The sequence below is a fragment of the Oncorhynchus clarkii genome, chromosome 25, assembly GCF_045791955.1.
Source record: "Oncorhynchus clarkii lewisi isolate Uvic-CL-2024 chromosome 25, UVic_Ocla_1.0, whole genome shotgun sequence".
In the NCBI taxonomy this organism is placed as follows: Eukaryota; Metazoa; Chordata; class Actinopteri; order Salmoniformes; family Salmonidae; genus Oncorhynchus; species Oncorhynchus clarkii.
This window is the reverse complement of record NC_092171.1, coordinates 12,248,822-12,263,632: the sequence shown is the minus strand read 5'-3', so window position 1 is coordinate 12,263,632 and position 14,811 is coordinate 12,248,822. Positions and strand designations below refer to the sequence as shown.

At 41.1% G+C, this 14,811-nt stretch overlaps 2 protein-coding genes across 2 annotated transcripts in view; both read right to left on the bottom strand.

Moving 5' to 3' along the window:
• Nucleotides 1–2,101, bottom strand: part of LOC139383713 (frizzled-3-like) — a 36,786-nt gene extending 34,685 nt beyond the window's left edge. The window contains exon 1 of the mRNA XM_071128268.1: nucleotides 2,018–2,101. The gene's annotated coding sequence lies outside the window, so the exon portion shown is untranslated. The remainder of the gene's footprint in view (nucleotides 1–2,017) is intronic.
• Nucleotides 2,102–7,234: 5,133 nt separating this feature from the next.
• On the bottom strand, nucleotides 7,235–14,584 carry LOC139383562 (keratinocyte-associated protein 3-like). Its single transcript, XM_071128149.1, has 6 exons — nucleotides 14,561–14,584; nucleotides 10,076–10,294; nucleotides 9,917–9,976; nucleotides 9,049–9,246; nucleotides 8,811–8,945; nucleotides 7,235–7,312 (listed from the first exon to the last, which is right to left on the bottom strand). Exons 1-6 carry the CDS (start codon nucleotides 14,582–14,584, stop codon nucleotides 7,235–7,237), a joined length of 714 nt encoding a protein of 237 aa, XP_070984250.1.
• Nucleotides 14,585–14,811: the final 227 nt, after the last annotated feature.

Sequence of the window (14,811 nt, the reverse complement as noted above, 5' to 3'; positions counted from 1 at the left end):
CATCTAAGCTACTTCTAGGTTATTGATAAGGGTGAAAACAGTTAAACATAGGCTTACAGCAACACTGTACAAAACATTAGGAACACCTGCTCTTTCCATGACAGACAGACCAGGTGAATCCAGGTGACAGCTATGATCTCTTATTGATGTCACATGATAAATCCACTTCAAATCAGTGTAGATGATGGGCAGGAGACAGGCAAAAAAAATATATATATTTAAGCCGTGAGACGTGTAGGTGTGCCAATTGAGGGTGAATGGGCAAGAAAAGATGTCACCAAAGCCCCATATACTACCCACCACTGCGACCTGTATTCTCTCGTTGGCTGGTCCTCACTACATATTTGTCGCAAAACCCACTGGCTGTAGGCCATCGAAAGTCCTTGCTAGGTAAAGCTCTGCCTCATCTCAGCTCACTGGTCACCATAGCAACACCCACCAGTAGCATGCGCTCCAGCAGGTATAGTTCACTGGTCATCCCCAAAGCTCCTCCTTTGGCCGCCTATCCTTCCAGTTCTCTGGTGCCAATGACTGTAAAGGGTTGCAAGAAAAAAAAAAAAAAAAAAAAATCACTGAAGTCGGAGACTTATCTCCCTCACTAATTTGAAGCGTCAGCTGTCAGAGCAGCTTACCGATCGCTGCAGCTGTACACAGCCCATCTGGAAATAGCCCATCCAACCAACTACCTACCTCATCCCCATCTTTGTTTTTCTGCTCTTTTGCACACCAGTATTTCTACCTGCACATCCTCATCTGCACATATATCACTCGTAAATTGCTAAATTGTAATTGCTCCACCACTATTGGCCTATTTATTGCCTTACCTCCTTACTTCATTTGCACACACTGTATACAGATTTTCTATTGTGTTATTGACTGTATGATTGTTTATCCAATGTGTAACTCTGTTGTTTGTGTCGCACTGCTTTGCTTTGCTTGTTCATAACTGGCCTACCTGGTTAAAAAAAAGGTGAGAAAAAAAATGAAGTGCCTTTGACAGGGGTATGATAGAAGGTGCAAGGCACACCGGTGTGTGTCAAGAACTGCAACTCAATAATAGGAAGGTGTTCTTAATGTTTTGTACACTCAGTGATTTATTAGGAAATACATTTGTCAGGATTGGATTACCGTCACTTAATTAAATGTTCAACATGATACTGTCCAATAGGTCTACGACACACACCTAGGTATACAGGCCTGCAGGTGTCAGTCGTCCAATGTCGCTAGTGGTTTCTGTACAGAGCAATTTATATGAATTTTTGCAGTACAACCTTGTTTGTGGGGCGTTCATTTGCTACTAAACAGCTACGCACACGCCCTTTCAATCGAGTCAATCTATTATGCCCAGCAAATCATGTTTCCTCGTCTTGAATATCCACTCTTTTCAATAGAATTTAACCCCTGCAAACTGACCACAGATGCCGACCCCTAGCCGCACGGTGGTGAGAGGTTGGCCGGGCAACTAACATGCTCTCGTTATGTTACGTATCACGGGTTGATGACTATGTCACTGGTGTCTCAAAGAAATGCAACTTAAGCTGTATATCTATACAGCAACCTCAGTGAGTGTATAATAACGTAACGTTAGATACGCCGGTTAATACCTACAAAATACAATGCAACCATACAGTGGAACATTGTTTTTCTATCTAGCCAAAGACATCCCTGCTAGCCCCAAGACAATTCTGACAATCTCCTGACCTAAAAGCTCGCTCCCCAACGTGTCCCGAGTCGAACACCTACCGTTAGCTAGCTGAGCTAACGCTACCATTTGTTTTTTTTGTTGACAGGAATGAAATAATTGTTTTCGTAATTCTTACATTGTATACGAAACCTAACTCGCAAACGTGATATGGTGACGTAGCAGCTATTAAAACGTTTCGCTACTGTACGGCTAAAAAAAAAAAATTGTCAGTCAGTGTGACAAAATCTTCCAAGCTATAACACGAGCAAACGCTTCGTAGAAACATGTAATTTTTCAAGCCCGTTTGCACACATAGAAAAAGCTAAACTTCACCTTCAATTGGAATTCTGCTTGATCTGCAGTGCTCTTCGCCGCTGTTTATTCCAGTTACAATACACACACAAGCACCTCTCTCTCTCGCTGCTGCTGTGCCTGTAAATCCATTCAATTATCTATTCCCGGACGCGCGCTTTGAGTGAGAGCGCGCAGAGCAATAAGAGCCAACTGATTGCATTATGCAAAATTATCGATCAGTTCAATTGATATATATATATATATCTCATAGAGAAATAAAAAATATAATTAACATGTCCAATGTTATATTCATGGTTGCATAATAGGCTGCAGAATATAGATAAAAATTCCCATCCCCTACAGCCATCACCCCAATGCCAACATGTAAAGTAAACAAACAGTAATGTGGAGAGCACACCCGAGGTAAAATGTGTGAGTAGGCCTAAAGCCCACGATATGATTTGTATTTATTTATTGCAGTTGTAAGCCTACTCGACAATAGGCAGTACAGCCTATGATGGAAACTCGTGATGTGTAGGGCTGGGAATTGCCAGGGACCTCGATACTTTGGTACCGATATGATTTGTATTGCGATTCTATATGTATTGAGATTCAATACTATGATTTTTCGATGTTCCAAACATATCTCCCAAACCGTCTGTCTGGGAGAAGAGCCATATTTAAGTGTTGATCAGTCATGGAAATAAAAGTGCTGGAGTTTTGATGTGGGTATAGCCAACTAGCAATAAAATAAAAATGGCAAAATGGTCAAAACAATACCATCAAAAATAATATCCCGATATGTAACAGTAACAACACCCCCCCCCCCTCACTAGTGGTGTATGAGATTGTGCTGTGCATTTCTTCCCAGTCAAGATATTCTGAGGATAGCAATGATTAGTCAAATAGTAAACATTCATTTGAAGCAGATTTAATATAAATAAATATATATATAAACTTTGAGCACATTGATCAGTGTGACATAAAATCAACAAAAACAAAGCTGATGCAACTTCTGGTACAAATACCTCAGGCAACCAAAAACCATCATACAGTTGAAGTCGGAAGCTTACATACACTTAGGTTGGAGTCATTAAAAGTCGTTTTCAACAACTCCTCAAATTTCTTGTTAACCTATAGTTTTGGCAAGTCGGTTAGGACATCTACTTTGTGCATGACAATAGTAATTTTTCCAACAATTGTTTACAGACAGATTTCACTTATAATTCACTGTATCACAATTCCAGTGGGTTAGAAGTTTACATACACTAAGTTGACTGTGCCTTTAAACAGCTTGGAAAATTCCAGAAAATTATGTCATGGCTTTAGAAGCTTCTGAAAGGCTAATTGACATCATTTGAGTCAATTGGAGGTGTACCTGTGGATGTATTTCAAGGCCTACCTTCAAACTCTTTGCTTCTTTGCTTGACATCATGTGAAAATCAAAAGACATCAGCCAAGACCTCAGAAAATGAATTTTAGACCTCCACAAGTTTGGTTCATCCTTGGGAGCAATTTCCAAACGCCTGAAGGTACCACGTTCATCTGTACAAACAATAGTACGCCAGTATAAACACCATGAGACCACGCAGCCATCATACCGCTCAGGAAGGAGAAGCGTTCTGTCTCCTAGAGATGAATCTATTTTGGTGCGAAAAGCACAAAATCAGTCCCAGAACAATAGCAAAGGACCTTGTGAAGATGGAGGAAACAGGTACAAAAGTATCTATATCCACAGTAAAACAAGTCCTATATCGACATAACCTGAAAGGCCGCTCAGCAAGGAAGAAGCCACTGCTCCAAAACCATAATGAAAAAGCCAGACTACGGTTTGCAACTGCACATGGGGACAAAGATCATACTTTTTTGAGAAATGTCCTCTGGTCTGATGAAACAAATAGAACTGTTTGGTCATAATGACCATCATTATGTTTGGAGGGAAAAGAGGGAGGCTTGCAAGCCGAAGAACACCATCCCAACCGTGAAGTACGGGGCTGGCAGCATCATGTTGTGGGGGTGCTTTGCTGCAGGAGGGACTGGTGCACTTCACAAAATAGATGGCAACATGAGGTAGGAAAATTATGTGGATATATTGAAGCAACATCTCAAGACATCAGTCAGGAAGTTAAAGCTTGGTCGCAAATGGGTCTTCCAAATGGACAATGACCCCAAGCATACTTACAAAGTTGTGGCAAAATGGATTAAGAACAACAAAGTCGAGGTATTGGAGTGGCCATCACAAAGACCTGACCTCAATCCTATAGAAAATTTGTGGGCAGAACTGAAAAAGCCTGTGCGAGCAAGGAGGCCTACACACCTGACTCAGTTACAGTAGCTCTGTCAGGAGGAATGGGACAAAATTCACCCAACTTATTGTGGGAAGCTTGTGGAAGGCTACCTACCGCCAAACGTTTGACCCAAGTTGAACTATTTAAAGGCAATGCTACCAAATACTAATTGAGTGTATGTAAAACTTCTGACCCACTGGGAATGTGATGAAAGAAATAAAAGCTGAAATAATTCATTCTCACTACTATTATTTTGACATTTCACATTCTTAAAATAAAGTGGTGATCCTAACTGGCCTAAGACAGGGAATTTTTACTAGGATTAAATGTCAGGAATTGTGAAAAACTGAGTTTAAATGTATTTGGCTAAGGTGTATGTAAACTTCCGACTTCAACCGTACATCATTAAATGTAGATCAATTCAGTTTATTTCAGGAGGTGAAATGAAATTCCACTCATGCTTAAAAAAAACCCCAAACTATTAAAACTTAATTGAAATTAACTTCCTTTACTGAATAAATAGGATATTGACCCAACTCTTATACACAAAACATTAATGAACCACATTCCGAACAATTAATGAACCACAATCCAAACAACCCACCAGGGTTTAAACTCTAAAATCCAGCTCATCTTGATGAGTACCCTTACATTACCTTATCACTCCAAAACCACACTGTAGTATTACTACTGTAGTATCAACAACATACAGCAGCCCTGGAGGGACAACCTTCAGCCGGGCACGCATAGGTAACCCGCTTTATAGTGTCAGTCACCTCCTTATGTCAATATTGATTTTCCCCTCAGTTTGGGGGATTAGCCTTGCATGCAAAGATTACACCCTGCTCGATTTAACCCAGCCCCAGATTAACCGCATCAGCACTGAGCTGATCGCTTCTGCCTGGTGTTGGGGAATGTGAGCCCACCCCAGCTACGCCTGAAACAAACTCTCAGGGCGCATCTCAGTACTCTAAAGTGGTTTCCTCTCCCCGTTTCCTTTCCTTCATATGCACCATCAGGAAAAAAACTGGGGGATATAGGAGAGGATGCAATTCAAGACAATTGATATTGAACCACAGAGCCCTTCTCGGACAGGCTATTGCTATATTCCTACATATATCAAGTAGGGCTGGACGATTATATTGAATTAACTCGAATTAGTGTTTTTGCGCGATATTCCAAATGCCTGTATCACAAAAAGTATAATGTTTATTTTTATGAGCGTTTAGGTCCGCTTGTTCTCATGCCTTTTTGGTCTCGTTTTCTTCGCTCCATCTGCTGTGACTGTGCACCTTAACATTTACACACACACACAACAAAGACGAGAGATCACTTCATTCACTCTGTGACAAGTGGTTTCAACTTGCTAGTCACCATTTGCATTTGAGGTTTGGTCCAACAGAATGAGTCATATGAACCCCGGAAGATATCGAGATAGTATTTTTTACTGTAATAGAGGATAAGTTAACCTCTGAAGATACCCTTTTAAGTCTCAACTCCTCAAATTGCACGAGAGCAGACTACTAAAACAGGAGTATCAATTTTGGAAAATGAATGCTCAGTTTGCCATACGCTGCATTGCAGTACCATGTACCTCTAGCAGCATTTTAGCCAAAGACTGTTATATTAGCTGTCTAGTCTGTGTTTTAGAAATGTGCAGTAATATTCATTCTCATTTTGAGAAATAAGGTAGACCACTTGATTTCAATATCTGACAGGCTAGCATGCCGTTCAAACAGTTAGGAGATGGACAGAAGGGTGTGTTCATAACAAGGTAGAACAAACTGTTCTACTTTGTCAGCAAATAGATCCAAGTTGGCTAAACTTGAAATATAAAGATTAGCTGGTTACTCAGTAGCACGTGGGCTTGTGCTTGAGAGATTGTTTATGAGACAAGTGTTAATTTTCATTATAAGTGAATGTGCATTATGCATGGTTCGGGTTAACTGTAACAAAAAGGGCATATTCATAGACATATTCAAAGCCAGATCAGTGATTATTGCAAAAAGCAGGTTAAACAATATTAGCGGGTCTTGTGGTTGTAGAAGGCTTATATTTAGCCTAGGTATAACTTCACAAGCCCCGAATTCATTCGATTCTTGCTGACTGTTTGAAATGCAGTGTATTTGACCTTTAATTGTAAAACGAAGTATATCGTGAATTGCCCATAAGTCAGAATAAAATGCAGATAGGATTTCTAGGCATAACGGCATGATAAATGCCAAATGTGATTAAATACAACCATTTCCATGATCATAGCGGAATACTATAATGAGGATATTCATCCCATGAATAACCTCTACACTAAAGGCGTTTGTCATTTTGCATTTGTGAAATGTTGGTGGATCAAGGGGAGGTTGACATTCTCAGAGGACGTGAACAAATAGGGACATGGTCATCTTACAGTCCAGCCGCTCACTGAGAGGGAGAGGAGAGTCTTTGGTATGAGTGGCATCAGGGAGGTTCTCTGAAGAGGACGAGGTTCAGTCATCACTTTCGCCATTAAACAAATGTTGGGAAGAGAGCATGAGAGAGGAGGTATTAGTTACTTCCATAGATATGAAGAAAGAAAAAAAATATTAGATGTGTAGCATTTCAGTTTACAGTACAGAAATGACCCAGTATTTACTTTAAAATGACATGGTAAAACAGTAATTGCGCAGTCATAACCCTTGAACTCATGTTTTTTAGGATTTACTAAAACAAGTAGCACAAGGCACCATGGCACCACCTAGAGGAATGGAAAAGGAGAAATATGTAAATCATGTTAAGAAGCCTAATTATGAACCCATGTATGGATGTGAATACTAGCATTTACATAAATGAATGTATTATGTTAGTAAAATGTGAAAAAAAAACGTATTTTAAAACATAAAATAGAAAAGGAGAAAGGGCTAGGGGGTAGAGGCTCAGGGAAGGGTCAAACACCGGTGGACTGATCCCTCACCTCCCTGACTGTGGCAGTCCTCTATCCAATCAGGCTTTGGCCTTGGGGTGAGTACTCTGGATCTGCTGCTGCCCTATTGGTCAGAGCCTCTTCCTCCAGCTGGCACAGAGAAAAGAGACAGGTGAGAGACAGGTGAGAGACAGGTGAGAGACAGGTGAGAGACAGGTGAGAGTATATTCGGAAAGTATTCAGACCCCTTCTCCACATTTTGTTACGTTACAGCCTTGTTCTAAAACTGATTAAATATTTTTTGCCCCTCAACCTACACACAACACCCCATAATGACAAAGCAACAATGTATTACAAATAAAAAATAGAAATACCTTATTTACATAAGTATCCAGACCCTCTGCTATGAGACTCGAAATTGAGTTCAGGTACATCCTGTTTCCATTAATTATCCTTGAGATGTTTCTACAACTTTGGAGTTCACCTGTGTTAAATTCAAGTGATTGGACATGATTTGGAAAGGCACACCTGTCTATATAAAGTCCCACAGTTGACAGTGCATGTCAGTGCAAAAACCAAGCCATGAGGTTGAAGGAATTGTCCGTAGAGCTCTGAGACAGGATTGTGTCGAGGCACAGATCTGGGGAAGGGTACAAAAACATTTCTGCAGCATTGAAGGTTCCCAAGAACACAGTGGCCTCCATCATTCTTAAATGGAAGAAGTTTGGAACCACCAAGACTCTTTTGACCGCCTGGCCAAACTGAGCAATCGGGGGAGGAGGGCCTTGGTCAGGGAGGTGACCAAGAACCCAATGGTCACTCTGACAGAGCTCCAGTTCCTCTGTGGAGATGGGAGAACCTTCCAGAAGGACAACCATTTCTGCAGCACTCCACCAATCAGGCCTTTATGGTAGAGTGGCCAGATGGAAGCCACTCCTCAGTAACAGGCACATGACAGCCCGATTGGATTTTTCCAAAAGGCACCTAAAGGATGCTCAGACCATGAGAAACAAGATTATCTGGTCTGATGAAACCAAGATTGAACTCTTTGGCCTCAATGCCAAGCGTCATGTCTGGAGCAAACCTGGCACCATCCCTACGGTGAAACATGGTGGTGGCAGCATCATGCTATGGGGATATTTTTCAGCGGCAGGGACTGGGAGAGTAGTCAGGATCGAGGGAAAGATGATCTCTCTGTACTTTGCTCCGTTCCTTGATGAAAACCTGCTCCATGATCTCGGAAGGTGAACCTTCGCCCCAGTCTAATAGGACAACGATCCTAAGCACACAGCCAAGACAACGCAGGAGTGGCTTCAGGACAAGTCTCTGAAAGGATCTGCAGAGAAGAATGGGAGAAAACACCAAATACAGGTGTGCCAAGCTTGTAGCGTCATACCTAAGACAACTCAAGGCTGTAATTGCTGCCAAAGGTGCTTCAAGGAAGTACTGAGTAAATGGTCTGAAAACTTACGGAAATGTGATTTCATTTTGTAAATATGCAACAAAATCTTTGTCATTATGGGTATTGTGTAGATTGATGAGAGAAAAAAACAATTTAATCCATTTTAGAACGCTGTAACGTAAGAAAATGTGGAAAAAGTCAAGGGGTCTGAATACTTTCCAAATGCACTGTATGTGTGTGTTTTACCTGTTCTTTGAGGTATGCGTGTGAGCAGGGTCCTAGACCCCTCAGTACCAGTCCCACTACGAAGCACCAGATGGACAGTCCTGTTTCCAGTCCTGCCAGCAGAACACATGGGAACCACAGAGACAGGGTAGTGTCCTGAAGAGAGAGCAGTAGAGGTAGAGAGAGGTAGAGAGAGACTTAATACATAAGTATATTGGTGTGGCGTCAAAGGAGCAGAGAGAGAGTGGTAGAGACGTACATATATCCGTGTGGTGTCGAAGGGGCAGTCCGCGTTGACTGGCGAGCGGGCGTTGATTGGCTGGTCAGTGAAGTTGCAGCCCATCATGAGGCCCCGCCCCTCATTGGTAATTGTGAGGCTAATAGCCAATAGGAGCCCGACGCTGCAGGCCGCAGAGAGTAGGGCATTCAGGAAGGAACTTATCAGAAGACCTATGTGCTGGAGTTGGGGGAGAAAAGGAGAGAGAGCGAGAGGGGGCATAGGCGGAGAAAGGAGGGAAAGAGGGGTGAAGTCAAGTTTAGTTTATTAGCATCCCCATTAGCTACTGCACATGCAGCAGCTACTCTTCCTGAGGTCCACATAAAAAGTACAAATACATGACAAGGTACAGTTATAGACAAGGACATAATTTTTTTTTATTACACACACATACATATTTTTATTACACACACACACACACACATACATATACGAGTTAAATTGCAAAAACACCAAGAGACAACAAAAAATACTATTTACACACTATTCATATATACAGTTAAACTAGCTCTTTAGAGGAGAGTCCCTGTAATACTAATATATATATTTTTAAGCTAAACTTGCTTTTTGCCTGGGTAACCTCTTGGAGCAGAGCATTCCACGGTAACATGTCTCTACACAACTGAGCGACACATGAAATCTGTTTTTGGTTTTGGGTACAGTGAAGAACCCCTGGGGGTGTATCTGGTGGTGTATGTCTGTCTGAAGTGTATGTGGATAGGCATTTTCAACACACAAATATTTCTTAAAAAGACTAGAAGTAGGAGTCATGGGAGATCAGTGGGGTGATGGTTGCAGACTTAATGGCTTACAAATGATATGTTATTGTTATGGATGGTGATGGTCTTACCAGTTTCCAAACTGGCAGATTTCTTGACACCAATATGGCAATGATTCCTGTTGCAATGCTCTGAAAATGGAAAGACAAACATACGTTTTTAAAATTGTATCTATAACATCACGTTATTAGTTATTACTACAGTAATCCCATAATATAGTTCTGACTGACCAGCAGTCCAGAAGTGACAGAGATGATGTTGGCTGCGGTGAACTCGGTGGTGATCTGGTTGTTGGGTTTGGAGATGTGACGCAAGATGCTACCGTGAACGATGGCTCCCAGGATGAAGTTGATGTGGCCCACTAAGATCAGAGTAAACCCCTTCTTCATCAGCCACCCCGGACCCTTCTCCTTATCTGACACACAGACACGTTGGTGATTGTACACAACACACAGTTAACACTATGGAGAATGACAGAGTTAACATACAAAAGTCAGCAAGCCACTCCAACTTCGACTTATTTGTTGAGAAACGTTCACAATACCGAAGACAGTATAGCCTACTGAATGTGTCACTCTAGACTCCGTGCATCTGAAACGTTAGAGAAAGGGTTCAAAGCACTAGCAGTAGATTATCAGTTTACTTTCGAAATACGCAAACGAACACCTGTGCAGGGCAGGCTAGACAGAATGGTATCTCAAGATGAAATCTCAAGGAGCCTACCGTAACGTTATTACTCATGGTCGAAGGACTGTGTATGCTATTTTCAGCGGTAGACTGGTTCTGGCAGCCAAAACAGCCAAATACTCCATCTAAACACAAATCGATTCTCAATTGCGACATGGTTCTAGAAACATAAACGCCCTTTACATTCATATCACATCAAAATAATTTCACAAATGCAAAATAAACACTTACTGTACACTATTTTAACTGGCTTTATCACAGTTGCAGCCGACAGAATTGTTCAGTGACAACCCGTTTCTGGCGGCCTTCTATTACCAACAGGTTTTTGGAGCATGCTAGATAGCTAATTAGTACAGGTGGTCCCTCTGTCTTATGTCAGTCTTCCGCAAGCACACGCTGTAACATGGAGATACGGCCGTGTGGGAAATCTAACCCTATAAAAAGGTGTGTATCAATTATTTTTTGCTGATATGAAAGACAAGGTCCCCATGCTTCCAAAAGCGTAATGGATGTTAATGCTCAGAGAGAGCACGGGGCCCTTAACAAAAAGCCCGCTGTACAGAAGACGCCTTTGTCTAATGACTACAGAGCCTTCTGAACATATTCACACCCATTTCCTGTCCACATTTTGTTATGTTACAGCCTGAATTTAAATGGAGATTGTGTCACTGGCCTACACACAATACCCCATAATGTCAAAGTGGAATTGTGTTTAGAAAAAACAGCTGAAATGTCTTTGGTCAATAAGTATTCAACCACTTTGTTATGGCAAGCCTGAATAAGTACAGGAGTAAAAATGTGCTTAACAAGTCAAATAATACGTCGCAGGGACTCACTGTGTGCAATAATAGTTTAACATGATTTTTGAATGACTACCTCTCCTCTCTACCCCACACATACAGGTAATTGTAAGGTCCTTCAGTCGAGCAGTGAATTTCAAACACAGATTCAACCAAAGACCAGCCAGGTTTTCCAATGCCTCACAAAGGGAACCCATTGGTAGATGTGTAAAAAAAAAACAGAAAAAAAACAGACATTAAATATCCCTTTGAGCATGGTGAAGTTATTATACTTTGGAGGGTTTATCAATACACCAAGTTACTACAAAGACAGGCGTCCTTCCTAACTCAGTTGCCGGAGAGGAAGGAAACTGCTCAAGGATTTCACCATGAGTCCAATGGTGACTTTCACAGTTACAGAGTTTAATGGCTGTGATAGATGAATCAACAACATTATAGTTACTCCACAATACTAACCTAAATTACAGAGTGAAAAGAATGAAGCTTGTACAGAATATAAATATTCCAAAACATGCATCCTGTTGCAACAAGGCACTAAATTAATATTGAAAAAAGTGGCAAAGCAATTCACTTTTTTTCCTTGAATACAAGGTGTTATTATTTTTGGGGCAAATTCAATAGAAAACATTACTGAGTACCACTCTCCATATTCTCAAGCATAGTGGTGGCTGCATCATGTTAGGGGGCTCCCGAGGTGCACATCGGTTTAAGGCACTGCATCTCAGTGCTTGAGGTGTCACTACAGACACCCTGGTTCAATTCCAGGCTGTATATCACAACCGGCCGTGATTGGGAGTCCCATAGGGCTGCGCACAATTGTCCCAGCATCATCCGGTATGGCCGGTGTAGATTGTTGTAAATAAGAATTTGTTCTTAACTGACTTGCCTAGTTAAATAAAGTTGAAAAGAAATAAAAAATTATAATATAAACAAAAAAAAGGGGGTATGCTTGTAATTATAGACTGCAAAGTTTTTCAGGAAAAAAAGAAAGAAACTGAATGCAGCTCAGCACAGGCAAAATCAGAGGAAAACTTTGTTCAGTCTGCTTTCCAGACACAGGGAGAGGAATTCATCTTTCAGCAGGACAATAACCTACAACACTAGGCCGAATCTATAAATCTAAGCCAAGACCTGAAAATGATCATCTAGCAATGATCAACAACCAATTTGACAGAGTTTGAAGAATTTAGAAAACAATAATGGTCAAATGTTGCACAATCCAGGTGTGAAATGCTCTTAGACTTACTCAGAAATACTCACAGCTGTTATTGCTGCCAAAGGTGATTCTAACATGTATTGACTCATAGGGCTGAATACTTATCTGATCAAGATAGTGTTGTATTTTTCTCTCATATATATTATTATATTTTTTTTTACAGATGTTAGAATTTTACTTCCCCTTTACATTGCTGAGTATTTTGTGTAGATCCTTGATCATATAAAATAATTTAAATCCCATTTGTGGGACAAAGTGTGGAAAAAGTCAAAGGGTGTGAATACTTTCTGAAGGCACTATGTGCAATGTAATGGAGCTGAGACTCAAGACAAAGGGCTAACTAAATCGGGTGACAGAATGGTTGCCTTGCCAAAGTGAAAACAAGAATTTACCTGTGCAAATCAAAAAGGTAGCTTTCTCCGGTACAAGAAAAGTTATTTAAAGTTTACTTACCGAAACCACACATACTGTTGCAGTATATTTGTCCAGATATAGGCTATTTCTTGGAGGATAACAGACAGGCATACGTCTTTATTTTGTATTTTCTTGAAAAAGGTCCTCTGGAGTTGGAGACCTCAAGGGGATTTACCTGTCAAGCGGAAGCTGGGCATTCACGGGAGGACAAAGGTTAGTTTTTGTATGCAAATTAGATTAGGGTGGGTGAGCGGGTTCCGTTTTATCTCAATCTCAGTGTGTGTGTGTGTGTGTGAAGTGGTTGGGGGTAAAAGAGTCAGCTAGATGTCCATGTGTGTATCAAATAAAATACTTTTGGCCGGTTACACATATTTTGCAGATGTTAAATCGGAAACGCTTGTGTTCCTAGCTCCAACAGTGCAGTCATTCCGAACAATACATACAAATCCCCCAAAATATGAATAAATATATTAAAACAAGCAATGTCAGAGTCCGAAATATAAATATCTGTAGCCTATATAATTGTGTGTATAGACATTATGGACAGTATAGAGAAGGTGTATCTAAGATGAGCCTTGACTAGAATACGGTATTTACATAAGTGGTTAAAACGCTATGTAAACATTATTAAAATGACCAGTATTCAATGACTATGTACATAGGGCAGTTCCCTAAATATCAGACTGTTACCATGGTTACTCCATGATAGTCTGAAAGAAGTCACTGTAAAAAAGATACAATAGTTTACAAGACAGAATGTTGAATAAAATGATATTTGAGGTAGCGGTTGTACATGCTGTTGGTCCTTTTGGTGGTAGGTGAAAATAGGGTATCCACAGGAAAGTGTTGTTCCCCCTACTTTTTGAGGGCCAGGAGGTTCTGTCACTTGTATTTTCAATCTCTTGACTTATTGCACGATGCACAATATGTACACAATAGCCGAAAATCAGCTGGACGTTAAAGCCATTTGGGCTGTGGTTCAATTAGGCTTGGCCATACTGTGCAAGTGTTAAGTTCCATTTTGCGTCAGTATTGAAAATAAAAAACAGAAGTACACAACAAAAAGGTTCTTAACACTACTCTGTGGATATTTGGGCTAAATTTTCAAACAGCAGAAGGACAAACTGCACAGACAACTGCTAGAGCAAATTGAAAAAAAAACACAGCTTCTATCTCTCGATCCCAGCTTTGATGCACCTGTACGGTCTCTGCGGGGCCAAGCCACATTTCTTCAGCCTCCTGAGATTGAAGAGGCACTGTTGCACCTTCTTCGTCAGTGTGTTGGGATGGATAATTTCATGTTTTGTGCACGCTGAGGAACTTTGAAGCTTTTCCACCGTCTCCACTGCGGCCCTGTCAATGAGGGTGTGCTCCCTCTGCTACAGTATCTCCTGAAATCCACGATCAGCTCCTTCGTTTGGTCAACATTGAAGATATTTTCCTGTCTACGGGGAAGTGTCTCATCGTAGGTAAATCAGGCCTACCACAGTTGTCTTCTGCAAACTTGAATCGAGTTGGATACGTGCATGGCAGTCATGGGTGAACAGGGAGTACAGGAGGGTGTTGAGGATCAGCGTAGCGGAGGTGTTGTTTCTTACCTTCACCACCTGGGGTCTGCCCATCGGGAAGTCCAGGACCCAGTTGCACAGAATGGCGTTCAGACCCAGGGCCCCGAGCTTAGTTGTGTATTGGTAGAGGGATACATTTTTGTTACTGTACTACAATTTGCCTTTTACATTTCAAAAATACATTCATAAAATTGTAAATGACTACGACACTATTACTATTCCACAGAATACACAGAAGGAGAATACACCTGTGTACACAGGAGTTAGGCATGGGGCTGCAT